Source organism: Lycorma delicatula, chromosome 11, assembly GCF_047948215.1.
Source record: "Lycorma delicatula isolate Av1 chromosome 11, ASM4794821v1, whole genome shotgun sequence".
In the NCBI taxonomy this organism is placed as follows: Eukaryota; Metazoa; Arthropoda; class Insecta; order Hemiptera; family Fulgoridae; genus Lycorma; species Lycorma delicatula.
This window is the reverse complement of record NC_134465.1, coordinates 40,584,050-40,599,975: the sequence shown is the minus strand read 5'-3', so window position 1 is coordinate 40,599,975 and position 15,926 is coordinate 40,584,050. Positions and strand designations below refer to the sequence as shown.

Genomic DNA, 15,926 nt, shown 5'->3' with positions numbered 1-15,926 from the left:
CGGAATAGTTCATCTATTTTTGAAAAATTCTGTATAACGTATAATTACTTTTTGATTTCAATAAAGTATTTATTTGTTATTAATAAAGCAATTTTAATTTTTTTTTTAAACACGTAAACCGTTAATTAAGTAAATGTTATGAAAATACGGTAGATAAAAAAAAATACAATCTGTGTAAGAATTTAATGACAAGGGTATAGGACAAAATATTATTTAGAAAGAAATAAGGTCACCCAAAAAAAGCCAACTTGATTCCTTTAAGAAGCTGTATAAAGAAGAAACAACAAAATACACGTACTTTAAGGAAATATTTTAAGAGTAGAATAATAATGTTATAATTCGCTACTGAAATCTTCCAATACAGGAAGAAAATCTAACCGGTATGGATTTACGGATTTAACAACATTTTATTTTTTTTTAAATTAAATCGCATTAATAAACAATAACACTTGAATTAATAATAGACAATATAACTGAAATAAGGAATAAAACTGTCGATTTTAATCGATTACGTAAGCCGAAAATGAAAAAAAAATCTTAAGTACTGGAAATAAGATAAGTACTGTTTTCAGGGACGCTAGAAACTACCAAATTAATAAAAAAAAGTTGCTTCTACTAATCTCTTTTCCACTAAAATATAAATAATATTTTAACGTAAAACAAAATTAATATTTACTGACAATAAAACTGAAGTAAAGCGATACGTTCAAGATCACGCACCAAGTGTTAACATGAGGAAATGCTAACATATTTTTCCTGGCGTATGTACCGGTTGCTGAAATACTAAAACAGGAAATTTTCACGAACTTAAAAGCAATAATTTTTCTGAAAAATAATGTTTTGAAACGATAATATAAAGTAAAAGGGCCAATTATATTTTTTAGAAAGATTTTACTTTTCTTTAAATAAACCAGTCAGAATATCGTTAGTTAATTTATTAAAAACAGAAACTGAAGCGTTAATATGGTAATTTCTCATAGGCTGAAGTATTATGCTGTGTAACATGAACGTAAACAAGTTATCTGATTTCATAATAGCGAATACGTTACCTTTTTTATAAGCTTTTATTTAACTTACTTTAGTTATAATCAAATCTTGCAACTGCTATATCTTTTGATCTATCGTATGAAAATCAATGAAATTTGATACACGTATGTAACTTCGATGTGTAAAAATATATATTTTTACTTTTTAGTCTTAATAAATAAACAAACTTGAACAAACAATAATATTCCGATTATAAATATTATTAAGAATATTTTTTTTGGATGTATAAATTTTATTGTTCATTAAGACTAAAAAATAAAATACAAAAAAATTACAAAATTTGATTACATATAAAAAATTATTTTTTAAAAAAGCTTTTATTTAACTAATATTAATATTAACATTAATAAAAAAAGGAAACAAATTAGAAAAACCCTCTAAAGAGTAAAAAATAAGAATAAAATCAAATTGAGAATTTTAAACAAAAAAAAAAAATATATTAACAAATATAAAAATGTACTGAAAATTAAAAAATAAATTATATAAATATCTAATAAATAAATGTAATAATTATTAAATTTGAAAATTAAAAGTAATGAAAATATTTAGTTAAATAAAAGTGTGGCGCAGTTTTTATAATTTATTTAAAACACAATTATTTTTACAATTAATTATAAAAACCGCGCCACGCTTTTATTTAACTAAATATTTTCATTACTTTTAATTTTAAAATTTAATAATTATTACATTTATTTATTAGATATTTATATAATTTATTTTTTAATTTTCAGTACATTTTTATATTTGTTAATATATTTTTTTTTTTTTTTTGTTTAAAATTCTCAATTTGATTTAATTTTTATTTTTTACTTTTAAGAGGGTTTTTCTAATCTGTTTCCTTTTATTTAATTTGACTACTTTTTATTATATTTTTTGTTTTGTTTTTTTACAAATATATAAAGGTCAGAATTTCTAATTTTCTAAAAATCATTCTACATTCATCAAAATTAAGGGTCTGATAATCCACTTTTATATCCTAAAAACCTCTTCTAACTTTTTTGAGTAGGCCCGTCGATTAATATTAAATTTTAGATAAAAGTAAATTTAGATAGGATAAATAAATTTACACTTATACATGTTTAATAAACAGTGACGAGATTACCGAGCGATTAACATTTCAAAATGAAAACTCATAATCTTAATCTTTTTGAAAATTAAATAAATTTGGTCGCTCCTTTAGATCGTACGAGTATTTTACAACCGTTTGTAAGGCCGTGATGCGTGCAACGCATCCGACGTAAAAGAGGCACAAGTTTGAGTCACTTTCTTCGAAAGTAATGGCGTTCGTTACACAGCCGATCTATCTATGCGGTGAATAAAATGAAGGCGTTACTCTTAAGATTGAATATCTCTTGTATTTTAGCAAGCGTATCGATAAGCAACAATATATTTGGCTTGACGAGGAAAGCAATTACACTCGCTCTTCGCTTTCCCTATGAAATGATTTTTATACAGAAAGGTACGCCATTTCTGTAAGTAATTTTGTCTCTTACAAAAATAGTCTTTTGAACTGGTATCCAAAAGGCGACCTTTGGTTGTAATATTCAACAGCCGATAAAAAAAGAAAAATAATTTTTTACAGATTTCACCGAATGAAATCGGTGCAGAAACACCGCTTTTCTTCCTGTCACTCTTCAGGTAGGCTTTGCATCTAAATCTCCAGGCATCGATATTTTTCACACACAAAAAGAATCATTAAAAAAATACGGGGATGGTAGTGGTAATCAAGGGGTTAAAATAAATAAATACAGTTAAATTTTGTCGATAAAAAAAATACTCGTATAACTAAAATGAAAACGAAAGGTTCTAGTTTATTTAGTTACTAAACGAACAAATAAACTAATATTCCAGCAACGAATGTTAGAAACAACTATTTTTCTAATGTAAGAATCACAGAACAAATGGTAGATAATGGCCCGCCCAATCATGACTGTTTACGCTATGAATTTAAATATATATTTTTATTTTGTATTTATAGGTACTCAATGGGTAGGTTATGAAAACGAAAAGAGTTTACAAATTAAAATGGACTGGATCAAGAAAAAAGGTTATGCCGGTGCTATGACGTGGGCGATCGATATGGATGATTTCCACGGATTATGCGGCGATAAAAAAAATCCATTGATACAGATATTATATGATAATATGAAATCTTATCAAGTGCCAACACCCAGTATATCGACAACAACGAGGGTAAATATTTATATTTTTATTTTCGTGTGTATTTTATTAACTGTAAAAATAATATAAAAAATTAATTCTAGTACCTACTATCATAATTTTCAAACAACGTTAATGTCCTGAATATCATAATGCATGTTTGAAGCATTTTATCAAAACGTTTAAAAAACCAATCTATTATTCTGATCGATATAAAATAATACATCCTACAAATCGTGTCAGAAATGGACACTGATAAAAGACAAAAGTAACTGCTCTGGTATTTTCCTGGGCAGATCATGTTAAACCATGAAAGAGCTCACAAAATACACAATTCATTATAAAATAAAAATTTGATGCGGTTATTTTCATGCGGTAGTTCTTGTGGAGGACTTCATCCATGCCGTTCATTGTTTCTTCTAATTCTTTTCTACTCTCAGCTAGAATTACTATACCATCAGCAAATCGTAGAATCCTTATCTTTTCACCTTGTACTGTTACTCCGGATCTAAATTGTTTTTTAACACCATTAACTCCTTGTTCTATGTAAAGATTAAAAAGTAACGAGAATAGGGAACATCTTTGTCAGACTCCCTTTTTTATTAAGGCTTTTTTCTCATGCTCTTCGATTATTACTTTTGCAGTTTCTTGTAAATGTTAGCGATTGTTCTTCTATCGCTTTACTTGAACCCTAATTTTTTTAAAATGCTGAACATTTTATTCCAGTCTACGTTATCGAATGCCTTTTCTAGGTCTATAAATGCCATTAATGTTGGTTTGTTTTTCTTTAATCTAACCTTCTACTTAATCTAAGCACTAAAATTGCTTCCCTTGTCCCTATACATTTCCTGAAACCAAATTGGTCTTCTACTACTACTTCTTCCACTCTCCTGTACATAATTCTAGTTAAGATTTTTGATGCGTGAGTAGTTAAGCTAATTGTTCTGATTCTTCAGATTTATAACCTGCGTCCTTTGGTATCGTGACAATAACACACTTTTTCAAGTCTGACGGATCTTTTCCTTTTTCGTAAATATTACACACCTGTTTAAATAATCTATCTATCCCCACTCAAATCTTTTAATGCTCTCTTAAATTCAGATCTCAGTATTGTCTCCCCTTTCATCCTCTTCTCAGTATTGTATCTTCCCTTTCATTCTCTTCGACTTCCTTTTTTTCCTCTATAACACCAGTTTCTAATTCATTTCCTCCGTATAACTTTTCAATATACCCCATCTGCCTATCAACCTTTTCTTTCGTTATATAGATTTGTGTAGCATCTTTGTTTAACACATTATTAGATTTTAATTTATTTATCATAAAATTCTTCTTAATTTTCTTGTGTTCCGTCTATTTTATCAATGATCATTTCTCTTTCCAATTCTGAACACTTTTCTTTAATCCATTTCTCTTTCCACTTCTGAACACTTTTCTTTAATCCACTCTTCTTTCACTAATTTGCACTTCCTATTTATAGTATTTCTTAATTGTCGATAGTTCCTTTTATCTTTTTCATCATTATCATTCTTATACTTTCTACGTTCATCCATAAGCTGCAATATATCCTTTGATATCCAAGGTTTTCTACCAGTTCTCTTTGTTCCGCCTAAGTTTGCTTCTGGTGATTTAAGAATTTCCTTTTTAACATTCTTCCATTCTTCTTCTATATTTTCTACCTTATCTTTTTTACTTAGACCTCTTGCAATGTCCTCAAAAATCTTCTTTACCACCTCTTCCTCAACCTTTTCTAAATTCCACAGATTCATGTAACACCTTTTCTTCAGGTTTTTAAACCCCAATCTACATTTCATTATCAGTAAATTAAGGTCGCTCTCAATGTCTGCTCCTGGATATGCTTTGCAGTCGACGAGTTGATTTCTAAATCTTTGTTTAACCATGATGTAACTTCTGATTTTAAGGTTTCCATAAGAGCAGTAATCTACCTGATACCTTGCAGTATCACCAGGCTTTTTGCATGTGGATATTCTTCTATTATGATTTTTAACAAAAAAAATAAGTTTGCTATTAAAAAAGCATTGTGAATGAAGCTACATCTATATTGTGGGTGAAGTTGTGACGGGGTACGCTAGTAGAGGTATAAGATACCATGTCCATTTTTTAAAATATAAAACAAAAATTAATAAATATGAAATAGCATCTACTAAAGTAGATCTAAATAAGGTATTTTAGTAGAAAATGTTATGGTGACAAGCAAAGGAAATTAGAAAAAGCGAATTAGAACTGCACAATCGTAAAAATAGAGATTGTGTCCTTTACCTCTGGTCTACAAATATGTTGTTGGTCAATGTACATTAATATGGCATATTTTCTATCTCTAGATGAATTTATAATTTTTTAACTAAATTTAATTAAATTTCTAATAAAAAAAATACTAAAAACTAAAGATAATTATTTACAGACGTTTCTGTAAATAATTATCTGTTTAGGGCAACTAAACACATAAAAAAATATTTGTATGTAGAAAGTAATCCACTATATTCCACTAAAAAAGGGTTATATAAAACTTCTTTTTTTTCTTGCTATTCTTAATTTTGTTACATCTTTATTATTCTACCACCTAGTATAAGGAACAGTCCTGTTAATTCCATTTAAAATGGTTCTGACAGATAAAAGCTTAAATTTCATTGAGTATAAATAACATATAGAACTTAATATACAGATAGTCTCAATATAAACCAAGACATCAAAGAAGATTAATTCAATATTCTGTTGATAATTTATTCATTTTAAAAAACTAATGTTATGGATAATAAATTCACTTACCTTATGTTTTTCCCTTCATTAACAAATGATTCTTAACTTCTATTAATAGAAGGTAAAATGATCATTCTTTTTCTGTTGTAGAACATACTGGTTCATACAACCAAAGCAAAGTACATAAATATTGTGTTGTGTCATAACACACACAGCACTTTTATCAACCGAAAAAAAACTGTTAATGAAACAATCATCAATGTTAAGAAACAATCATAAACTATATGGTACTTTTCCAGTTCTTAAGATACTTTTTGAATGTGTACTATGAGGGTTATTTTTTTTTCAATTCCGATCAATCGTGAAATTAAAACCACAGTGAAAATAAAAAAAATTTATTTGTAACAAGTACTTACATAGTTACGCTATTTCTCAACATAGTCGCCAATTCGATTTAGACATTTCTCATAGCGTGGTACCAACTTTCCAATACCCTCATCATAGAATGGTGCCGCCTGTGTTTTCAGCCATGTTTCTACGCTGGTCTGCAGCTCGATTTCAGTGCCAAAATGTTGTCTCCCATGCCAGCGTTTCATGTGAGCAAAGAGGTGAAAATCGGATGGAGCCAAGTCCAGGCTGTATGGTGGGTGATCAAACATTTCCCAACGAAAATGCTGCAGGAGCTTCTTTGTTACAGCTGCAGTGTGCGGCCGAGCATTGACATAGAGAAAGACAATTCCTGATGACAACATTTCTCTACGCTTATTCTGAATTGCCCTTCCTAGACGTTTAAGAGTCACGCAGTATGAGGCTGCAGTGATGGTTGTGTCACATTGCATGAATTCCACCAAGAGAACTCATTCCAGTCTCAGAAAACTGTAGCTATACACTTTCTGTTGGAGAAGGTTCGCTTGAACTTCTTTGTTTTACTGGGAGAATGAAATTGCATCTACTGTTTGGATTGTTCTTTTGTTTCTTCAGTTTCAAAATGGACCCATGTCTCGTCCCCTGTGACAATTTTGTTCAAAAAATCTTCTCCTTCATTATGATAGTGCTGGAAAAACGTTAGGAAGGCGTCCATTCTCATTGTTTTGTGTTGGTCAGACAGCATCTTGGGAACCCATCTCGCACAAAGTTTGCGGGACTGAAGTCTCTCACTCACAATGGTGTAGAGAGCTGACCTTGAAATTGCAGGAAACGAATTACTCAATACAAAAATTGTGAACTGACGATTTTCTCGAATTGCCTCCACTCGCTCAACGAGATCATCGGTTGAGACTTGCTTCCTTCCCTGACTGCCTGCATCATGAACATCTGTACGTCCTGCTTTAAAGTTCCTGCACCATTGTTGCACTTTGCTGTCACTCATTGAAGTTTCACCAAACACATTACTTATTCGTCGATGAATTTCAACTGCATTACACCCCTCAGCCTGAAGAAATCGAACTATCGCACGCACTTCACGCTTGGCGGGAGATGCTATTGTTGTAGACATGTTTACATGCTAGCTGCATGATCAGAACTAAACGTGTTCAGACGTGGCGTGATTAAAGACCATACTACAGATGCGCAACACACGTGCGCAAAGGTTCATCCGATTTTTTCGCGGGTTTTTATTTCGTGACCGATTGGGCCTTGAAAAAAAAATAACCCTCGTACTTGACTACTGAAATTACACTAAAAATGTGTGCAAGCTTGTATGTACCAAATGTAAAATACTTTCTGTACTATATATATTAATATATTTTTACATTTTATGTTTTATCTCTTGTTGGGATTATAATTTTTAATTTAAATAAAAAATTTAAAAAATTTTAAAAAGGTTTTAAAAATTTTTGTATGGTTTTAAAGTATGATATGTTAAATTTAGTTTACAAACTTTAAAAAGAATTTAATTAGTTTTAAAAATATTTTTAACATAAAATTATAAGTGAATATATATATAAAATTTATGGAGCTGATGATCCAAATCAAATTCACAAAAGTGAATCTTTTATGTAATGAAATAAAGTAAGTCATCCTATATTGGTTTTTCTATAAGGTTGTCATACATATGATAGCCACTTTTTGGTACAGTACAACTGACCGGCTGATTGTCAAATATTAATCACTCACTAAATTGAATTTTCGGTCCCACGTGTAATAATTTAACACTTTTAATAAATAATTTCATATTGTTTTTTTATTTCTCGCATAAACCAAAAACATGTAAATAGCTGATATAAATACTTTGATAGTATAAAGACTTCTGTAAAAATCATGAAAAAAATTTGTCACGATATACCTGTGTTCACAAACATTAAACTTTTTAACGAAAGATCTATCAACACTGTTTTTAAAAAACCCTAAACTATTTACAAATAGTCCAATTTGAAGGTTTGTTATTTGAAGGAATTGTTATTGACAATCAATAAAAATAAACTCTAATATTGACAATCTTGTAAAAATAACAGTCTCCTCTTAACATATTAGTAAACAAGCATGAGAGCTTGTTCTCATCAACAAGCTCTCATCATCGACAGATACGAAATAATTTAGCTTAAAGGAAAGATGATAGGTTATGTCACTAATTTAACAGTTTCCCAAGTAAAATAATCTTACTATTCACAAAAAAGCTAGCATATAATCCATTTAAAATGTAAAAAAATCTGTCAAGTGAAAGTAAATCACTATATTCACATTTTTTGAATGGTATTCATAAAATCACAAATAAAAAACAAATTATAATAAATTTTTTTTTTATGGAAATAATTTTAATCGTGCAAATTCATTTTTATTACAGGATAAACAAAAAATGTATGTTTTTAAAAATAAAAATGACTGACCTTCCCTCTGTTGATAATAAATGCTTTCCTCATTAATTTTTTTTTTTTTGTTTGAGTCATCTGACTGGTTTGCTGCAGCTCTCCAAGATTCCCTATCTAGTGCTAGTCGTTTCATTTCAGTATACCCTCTACATCCTACATCCCTAACAATTTGTTTTACATATTCCAAACGTGGCCTCCCTACACAATTTTTCCCTTCTACCTGTCCTTCCAATATCCTCATTAATCATACGGTACTAAAATTAGTGAAAATATGAAATATTTTTCGAATTCCAAATTATACATTCATAAACAATTAACAAAACAACAAAATACTGAAAAATTCATATCTGATTCTTTACAGAATTCTGTTTTTCATAAATAATTATTTTATTCTGATTGGTATAATCATAATACATTGTAAAAAGTAGATGTGTTAGTTAACGGATAACATAAGGAATTGTCCCAGCATTTACCTGCATGGATCAAGGGAAACCATGATAAAATCTTCATCAGAACAGAATCATGACTATATTATTAACTTAAAATATAACAGAATGCAAGGATAGTGGAAGATTTATGTATCTCCCTATCAATCGCACAGCTTGGACAGCAATCATTTGCTGATGGAACTTTCTTATTATTGGGCAGGTATTTGTTTAATTTTTGTCAGTTATACATTAGCTTTGAATATGGATTGTGTTCTGATCCTTAGAACCAGATTGAAAACTTTACTCAAGCTGACCTTGGGAGACTAGCAATGTAGGTGCTTCTTTCTCCCAGCACATCCCCTTCAGTCTGTCTGCTGAAGGCCTGCCGGTGCTAGCACCTTTCGGCCTAGCAGGAATGCACCTGATGGAGCCCTAGTTGTTGGAGGATGCAATATACTCCCTTCATCGGAGGGAATCGCACGAGCTGACTGTGGCCTAAAATGTAAAGTTTTATGAAGGAGGATTAAAATATTACCACATTTATTAATGTTAAAGTACACACATTAAGATACTAAATATAAAATATAACTACAAAGTAAATTTCAATTCAGAAGACATTAATGGAAATTATTTGAGAATTTACTTATATACATGTTGGATGCAGATGAGGATTTTTTTTTAGATTTTTTAAACAGTATTATTTGAAACCTCAAGACAGAATAATATTGTTTGAATAGAATAAAATATTTTAACTGCGTTTTAAATAAACTTTTGGGAAGACTTTTTTAAATCTGTTAGCAATGGCTTACTATTTAAGTAAAGTAAGGCTCTTTCTCGTTTTCTCACAAGCCAAACTACTGTGATGAGTTACATGAAAAATTTTCATCCTGGTAATCAATAATTTCTATTTAATTGCTACATTTCAGAATTCATTCATTAACATCACTTTTGATATATATTCACAACCATCTAGAATGGTGACTACCATGTAAGGTTTTAATACACAGGTCAATGAAAAAGGTTGCAGCAATTTAAAAAAATTGTATCTCAGAAACTACTAAGAGATAATCGAGTATTTTTTAAAAAATTCACCTACTCAAAAAGTTTTTTATATACCTTAAACCTACAGATCGTCCTAAACGTGTTGAATTCACAAGTAAAATGCTTAATAATATTGATGATGACAAAATATTTTTAAAATATATTATGTTTACAGATGAAGCGACTTTCCATGACACTAGTTGTGTCAACAGGTATAATTGTAGGATATGGGGATCTCAGTAACCCAATGAAATTATTGAGTATATCAGAGATTCCCAAAAAATAAACGTGTGATGTGGTTTGATGTCTGATCATGTGATTGGCTCATTTCAATGTGCTACAACTGAACGTTTTTCTATAAACTGACCAAATTGAACAAGAAAGTAAAGTTGCTGTAATGTTTCAACAAGATGATGCACCCTCACACTTTTAGCCTAGGCAATCGATGCTCTCTCAATGAAAAATTCCCTAATCGTTAGGAATTGGTAGGGCCGGTCTTGTGCTTTGGCATCTGAGAAGCCCAGATTTGGTACCCCTAGACTTTTTTCTATGAGGTTACATTAAAGACATTGTCTACAGTGAAAAAATCAGGGATGTACAACATTTAGGACCGTGGATCACCGCTGCTATTGCCACAGTTACACCTTCGAAGATCCAGCGGAACTGGACAGAAGTCGATTATCGGCTGGATGTTTGCAAAGTGACCAACAGAGCTCATATTGAAACATTCTTAGATATGTGAAAAACCTTTTTGAGTTGGTGAATTTTTTTTAAAAAATACATGTTTGATTAGCTCCAGTAGTTTCTGAGATACAATTTTTTTAAACTGCTACAACCTTTTTCGATGACTATATTTGGAGACTTACAGTGTTTTGATACAACTTACTTTTAATTACCTTGACTGAAAGCCTTCATTTATTTTTAAAAAAATATTACAATTACTATAGTATTAAAAAGAATGATTTTCATTTTTAATATTGTTTATTGTCATTACTAGCCGGAATGGTCAAGACCATCAAGTACACAAAGAATTAATGGTGCAGATTTAAAACCAACCACAAAAAAACCCACAACTGCTGCGGTTACAACCTCAACAACAAAAACAACAATAACCACCACTACAACTACTACTACTATTACACCTAAACCCACAGAAAATTTTTCTGTTGAATCGGTTGAAATATCAGTGATTGATTCAGATATTAGTAGTACTACTTCAGCATCTTCCGGCACTACAGAACCATCACAGATTGATAATGATATTTCCTCTAAAGTAGATTGCTCTACAGATGGATTTAAACCTCATCAACTCTGCAATAAGGTATTTTTTTGGTTTCAAATTTTTAATAAAATCATAAAATTTTAGAATATTTTTATGTTTAATTAATATTTTGTGGGTTGTTATTTCATTTGTTACTTTTTTCTTTTTTTCAAGAAGTGCAATGCAGTCACTCTAAACTTGCAGATGAAAAGGGACAATCAAAAGAAACAAATGTGGCATATAGTACACTTTATTTTCTAGAAAAACTTATATTTATTTTTCCAAGTAATCATCATTTACAATTATTACATTTCTCCCAACACTGAACCAGTTTTTTCATTCAATCAATGAAGAATGCTGGTGGTCATTCCTTAATCCACATCCTTATTGCAACCTTCAATTCATCATTTGTGGTGAAATGAAAACCTTTAATAACTCTCTTTAATCACAAAAAAGTAGAAAATCACATGGAGCACCATATCTGATAGGTACAGAGGTATGGTATGGGTTTAAATTTCAACTTCACACAAGCTTCGATGGTTGCATGCAACGTACACATGTGGCTGAACATTTTCATATTGCACAATTATTGGCTCCAAGGATTGTTGAACACAATATTCTTCACATATCTTAAAGTGTTTTAATGTCTCTATGTATTGTACATAACAGTCGACCACATAATTTCAAGGTAGTTGGTCCAGTACACAAGTTTAGAATCCCAGAACACTGTTAAAATTTTATCTTTTGGAAGTTACATTTTAGAATTTTTAGTAGGGATTCATTGTGGGGACAGTTCTTGAAATCTACAAATGTGATCACTATGTTTCTATTTCTTTTCCTGTTGTAGTTCATTATTTGCTTCAGACTCATGATCTGGTCTGGGCAACTCCTCCACGGTCTGAAACCTCCATGGTATTCTCCTACTTCTTTCACAATTGTGAACTGATCCTGTTGAGGATGATTCTTGAAAGAATTTTGTATGTTGTTTTATTTTTTTTATCTAAAATCATAATTTATTTTTTCATTTTTACAAACATTATCATGACACGATAGCTGTTTAATGCATGGTAACTTGTTCAGTGTGAAACAAAATAATGAATGTATAAAAAGCATTTATTTGACAGATAAATGTTCAGTTACCTAATATCTGAGAAATAAACACTAATTGTAATATTTTTTTATAATCGATTATTCTTACTGCTGAAAAGTATAACAGCTTTTAATTTTATGACTAAGTAAGAATTAGGCGATTTTCATAATATTTTAAGATGACGTTCTTAACTTCTCTGTAACAATTTACTATCATACTTTAAGATAAAGACAGTAAAACAGTTAAATTACTTGAGTAATGATGTGCAGAAGATGGGAAGATTAGTAATGAAATAGGAAGAATATAGACTGCAAGAAATCTTTATTTAGTATGGAGATAAAACTCGAATGGACTACATACTAGTAAAAGTGCCAAAGAAATGAAAAAGAGTATTTTATCAGTCACTTCACAATAACTCTGACATATGGTGCAGAGACTTGGGTTATAAATGAAAGGAGAAATGCAAGCTATGAAGATGAGATTTCACACAAGCATGATAAAAACTATCAAGAGATCGCATAAGGAATATAAAAATAAAGGCTCTCACAGTACTGAAAGTGTGCTGGACAGTTAGAAGAGTAAGGCTAAGGTAGTCAAGATGTATAAACGGAATAAGGGAAGAAAGGACAGAACTGAAAATGTTGAATTGTGGGAAGAAACTAAGAGAAAGACTGAAGAAAAAGTGGCTAGATAAATTTAATCAAGATATAATAGTAGAGACTGGAGGCAGAAGGTTTGGGGTGGAGAGATTCAACAAGATTAATTATGTAACCCTGGATACTGGGAAGAATATTTTATTTCAACATTTATTCACTTTCATACATTTTTTTTTGTTAATATTATGCAGTGCTAATGATGAAATAAGTAAAACAGAGATTGTTGGTCAGGCAAAATTTACATTTAAAATAAGTGGAAGCTACCAGGGGCAAGAATTAGATGCAAATTGTCTAACTATAGCTTCGACTAATTGCTTCTTGTTAGAGAAAACCCATTGTTGGTGAATGCTTAACATAGTTAACCCATTTAACCTGTTTTCATCAACTGTGCTTCTTCTCTTAACTTGACAAAGAGAATTAAATTAGCGCACGACAGCACAGAGCCATGAAAGCAATATTAGCAGAACCTTTTAATAGTTGGAAAAAACAATTTGTTATTTTTAAAACCTCAATCGTATCTGGCGCTTACTGTACTTTATTTTATTTAATGCCTTCTTCTTCTTCTTCTTAATTGTAGAAGGTTGCACAAGATGAAGTACTTTCATTTCATTCCTCTAGTAAAACACCTTTCATGTTACTCGGATGGAAATTTATCAATGAAAATGCAGGCGAATTGTCTGCAGAAAATCTGATTTCTAAAGACGATATGATAGAATCCAAGTAAGAAATTATTAGAATTACTTACTGGATGATTGCTTCTATGCTTCTGTCAGCCAGCAATGTGACGGTTATATCAAGATTCAAATGCATTGCAATGTTGTCTGCTTCTTTAAAACAGCAGTAATGATGTTCTCCACATCTTCCCGATGAACTCAAAGGTGTCAAGAGAAATTTAAATGTGCTAGTTGGCTTTGACTATGTCGTGTCTTCAATTGAAGTACATTTTCTACAGGGTCCAATGTAGCAGAATACTTACCAACTAATTAATGCTACTGACACAATAAATGAAGATCTGCATACTGCAGCGTGCATTTTCCTCTTCGGCTAAGGTGTCTAATAAATTAACAATATAAACGAAATGATCCTTAAAGACAGATGCTCTTGTATTTCTCCGACCACCTAGTCTCACACAATTTAGGAATGGTTGCAATAAGCATGTGTCGTAAATTGGACTTGCAAAAAATGTGATTATCTTTTTGATAGTTCCAACCAGTTTTGAATTTCTGGGATAATGTTTAAGTCATTCGCAACATGGTTAAGCTTGTGAGAAGAGCAATGGTAGTAGTAGGTTTCTTTGTATTTTTGTCTCAAGATCGCCTACACACTGCCTTCTTTCCCAGACAGGAACATCTGTCGATGCCTAACCCCCACACACTTACCAAGGTCTAGGTTTAAACTTTGTTACAAAATCTTCAATGGCTTTAGCAATACTTATAAATTTTACATCTGCATAAATTTTTTTCCTAATATTTTTTAAAATAAATAATTCTGTATAAATAATGTTCACCTCTGTAGCGAGTGTCTGAAAAAGAACTTTGTGGAATTAAATTAAATTTACTTTATTACATTTAGAATTACAAATGTATATGTTTTACTACATGAAAGTATATAAAGCCTAAAGTTTTTGTACTTTAGTACTTGGGAGTTCTCTGACTCCATTCTGAGAGAAAATTAGATCCTCCATATTTTCAGTTTGCATAATCACAAGGTTTTTCAACATGTCTAAGTATACTATGCCTTTATCTGTCTGCTTATCAGGAAAAAAAAATGACCCAAATATTTGATTACATATGACACCACATCAGACATTCACTTTCAGACAGGTTTCTGTCTGGTTTCTTTCATCTAGTTTAAGCATGAAATTTCAATTGATTGTAAACAAGATCATGGATAGTGCATTAACACATTTCATGGGCAGTGTTTAGTTGATAACTACCACTACAAACTGAAATTTTGGGCTTCATCAGAAAGATGATTGAATTCTTTCTATGTTTTCAGCAGTTGTTTTAGGCCTATCTGATGAGTGCCCTTTCAAAATGCTTGTGGTTAAAAAAAAAAAACTGTTCACACCACTTATTTATTATTTTCACTCAGAAAATTTATACGATATATTCATGTATTATTTCGTTGTGTGACAATCACTGATTTTGTTTCTGTGAACCGGTACTTGCACTATGCTTTCTCTTGTAGTGATACCACAGCACTCAGACCATAGCCCGGCATCATAAAAGCTTGGCGTGTGCAACAGTCTAACGCAGTTCCTATCTAACAGAGAATGTGTAAATTAAAACTTAATTGTTGTTGCTTCAATATTATGCATAAAACACTATTGACTGCTGCAAAATTAAAACTATATTCGTTCTTGGAACCCCAAGTTATTTTTTAGATCCAGTATATGTATATATTACCTATCATATTAAAATATATTTTAATCATTATTATTATTATTTGTTTCAGTTTTATCAATGTGTTCATAATAAACCGCTTGAATTTTCTTGTCGGCAAGGCACCGTATGGAATCAAGAATTAAATATATGTGACTGGCCAGAAAATAGTAGAAATAGCGAGTGCAAAAATGTTTAATATGTAAATTCTTCATAAAATCAAAAATAAGTCATATTGCTATCATTTTTTTTTGTAATGAAATATTTATTTACAAATTTGTTGTTACTTTTCAGCTAAATAGTAATTAATTTAAATATATTATTTTTGTTGTTTTGT

General features: G+C 30.6%; 1 protein-coding gene across 2 annotated transcripts in view; it reads left to right on the top strand.

Moving 5' to 3' along the window:
- Positions 1-15,926, top strand: part of Cht5 (Chitinase 5) — an 80,687-nt gene extending 64,761 nt beyond the window's left edge. For both annotated transcript variants that reach the window (XM_075378114.1, XM_075378113.1), the window contains exons 9-11: positions 3,026-3,240; positions 11,196-11,519; positions 15,663-15,926. In XM_075378114.1, coding sequence (XP_075234229.1) covers positions 3,026-3,240; positions 11,196-11,519; positions 15,663-15,788 — 665 coding nt within the window. In that variant the 3' untranslated portion in view covers positions 15,789-15,926. The remainder of the gene's footprint in view (positions 1-3,025; positions 3,241-11,195; positions 11,520-15,662) is intronic.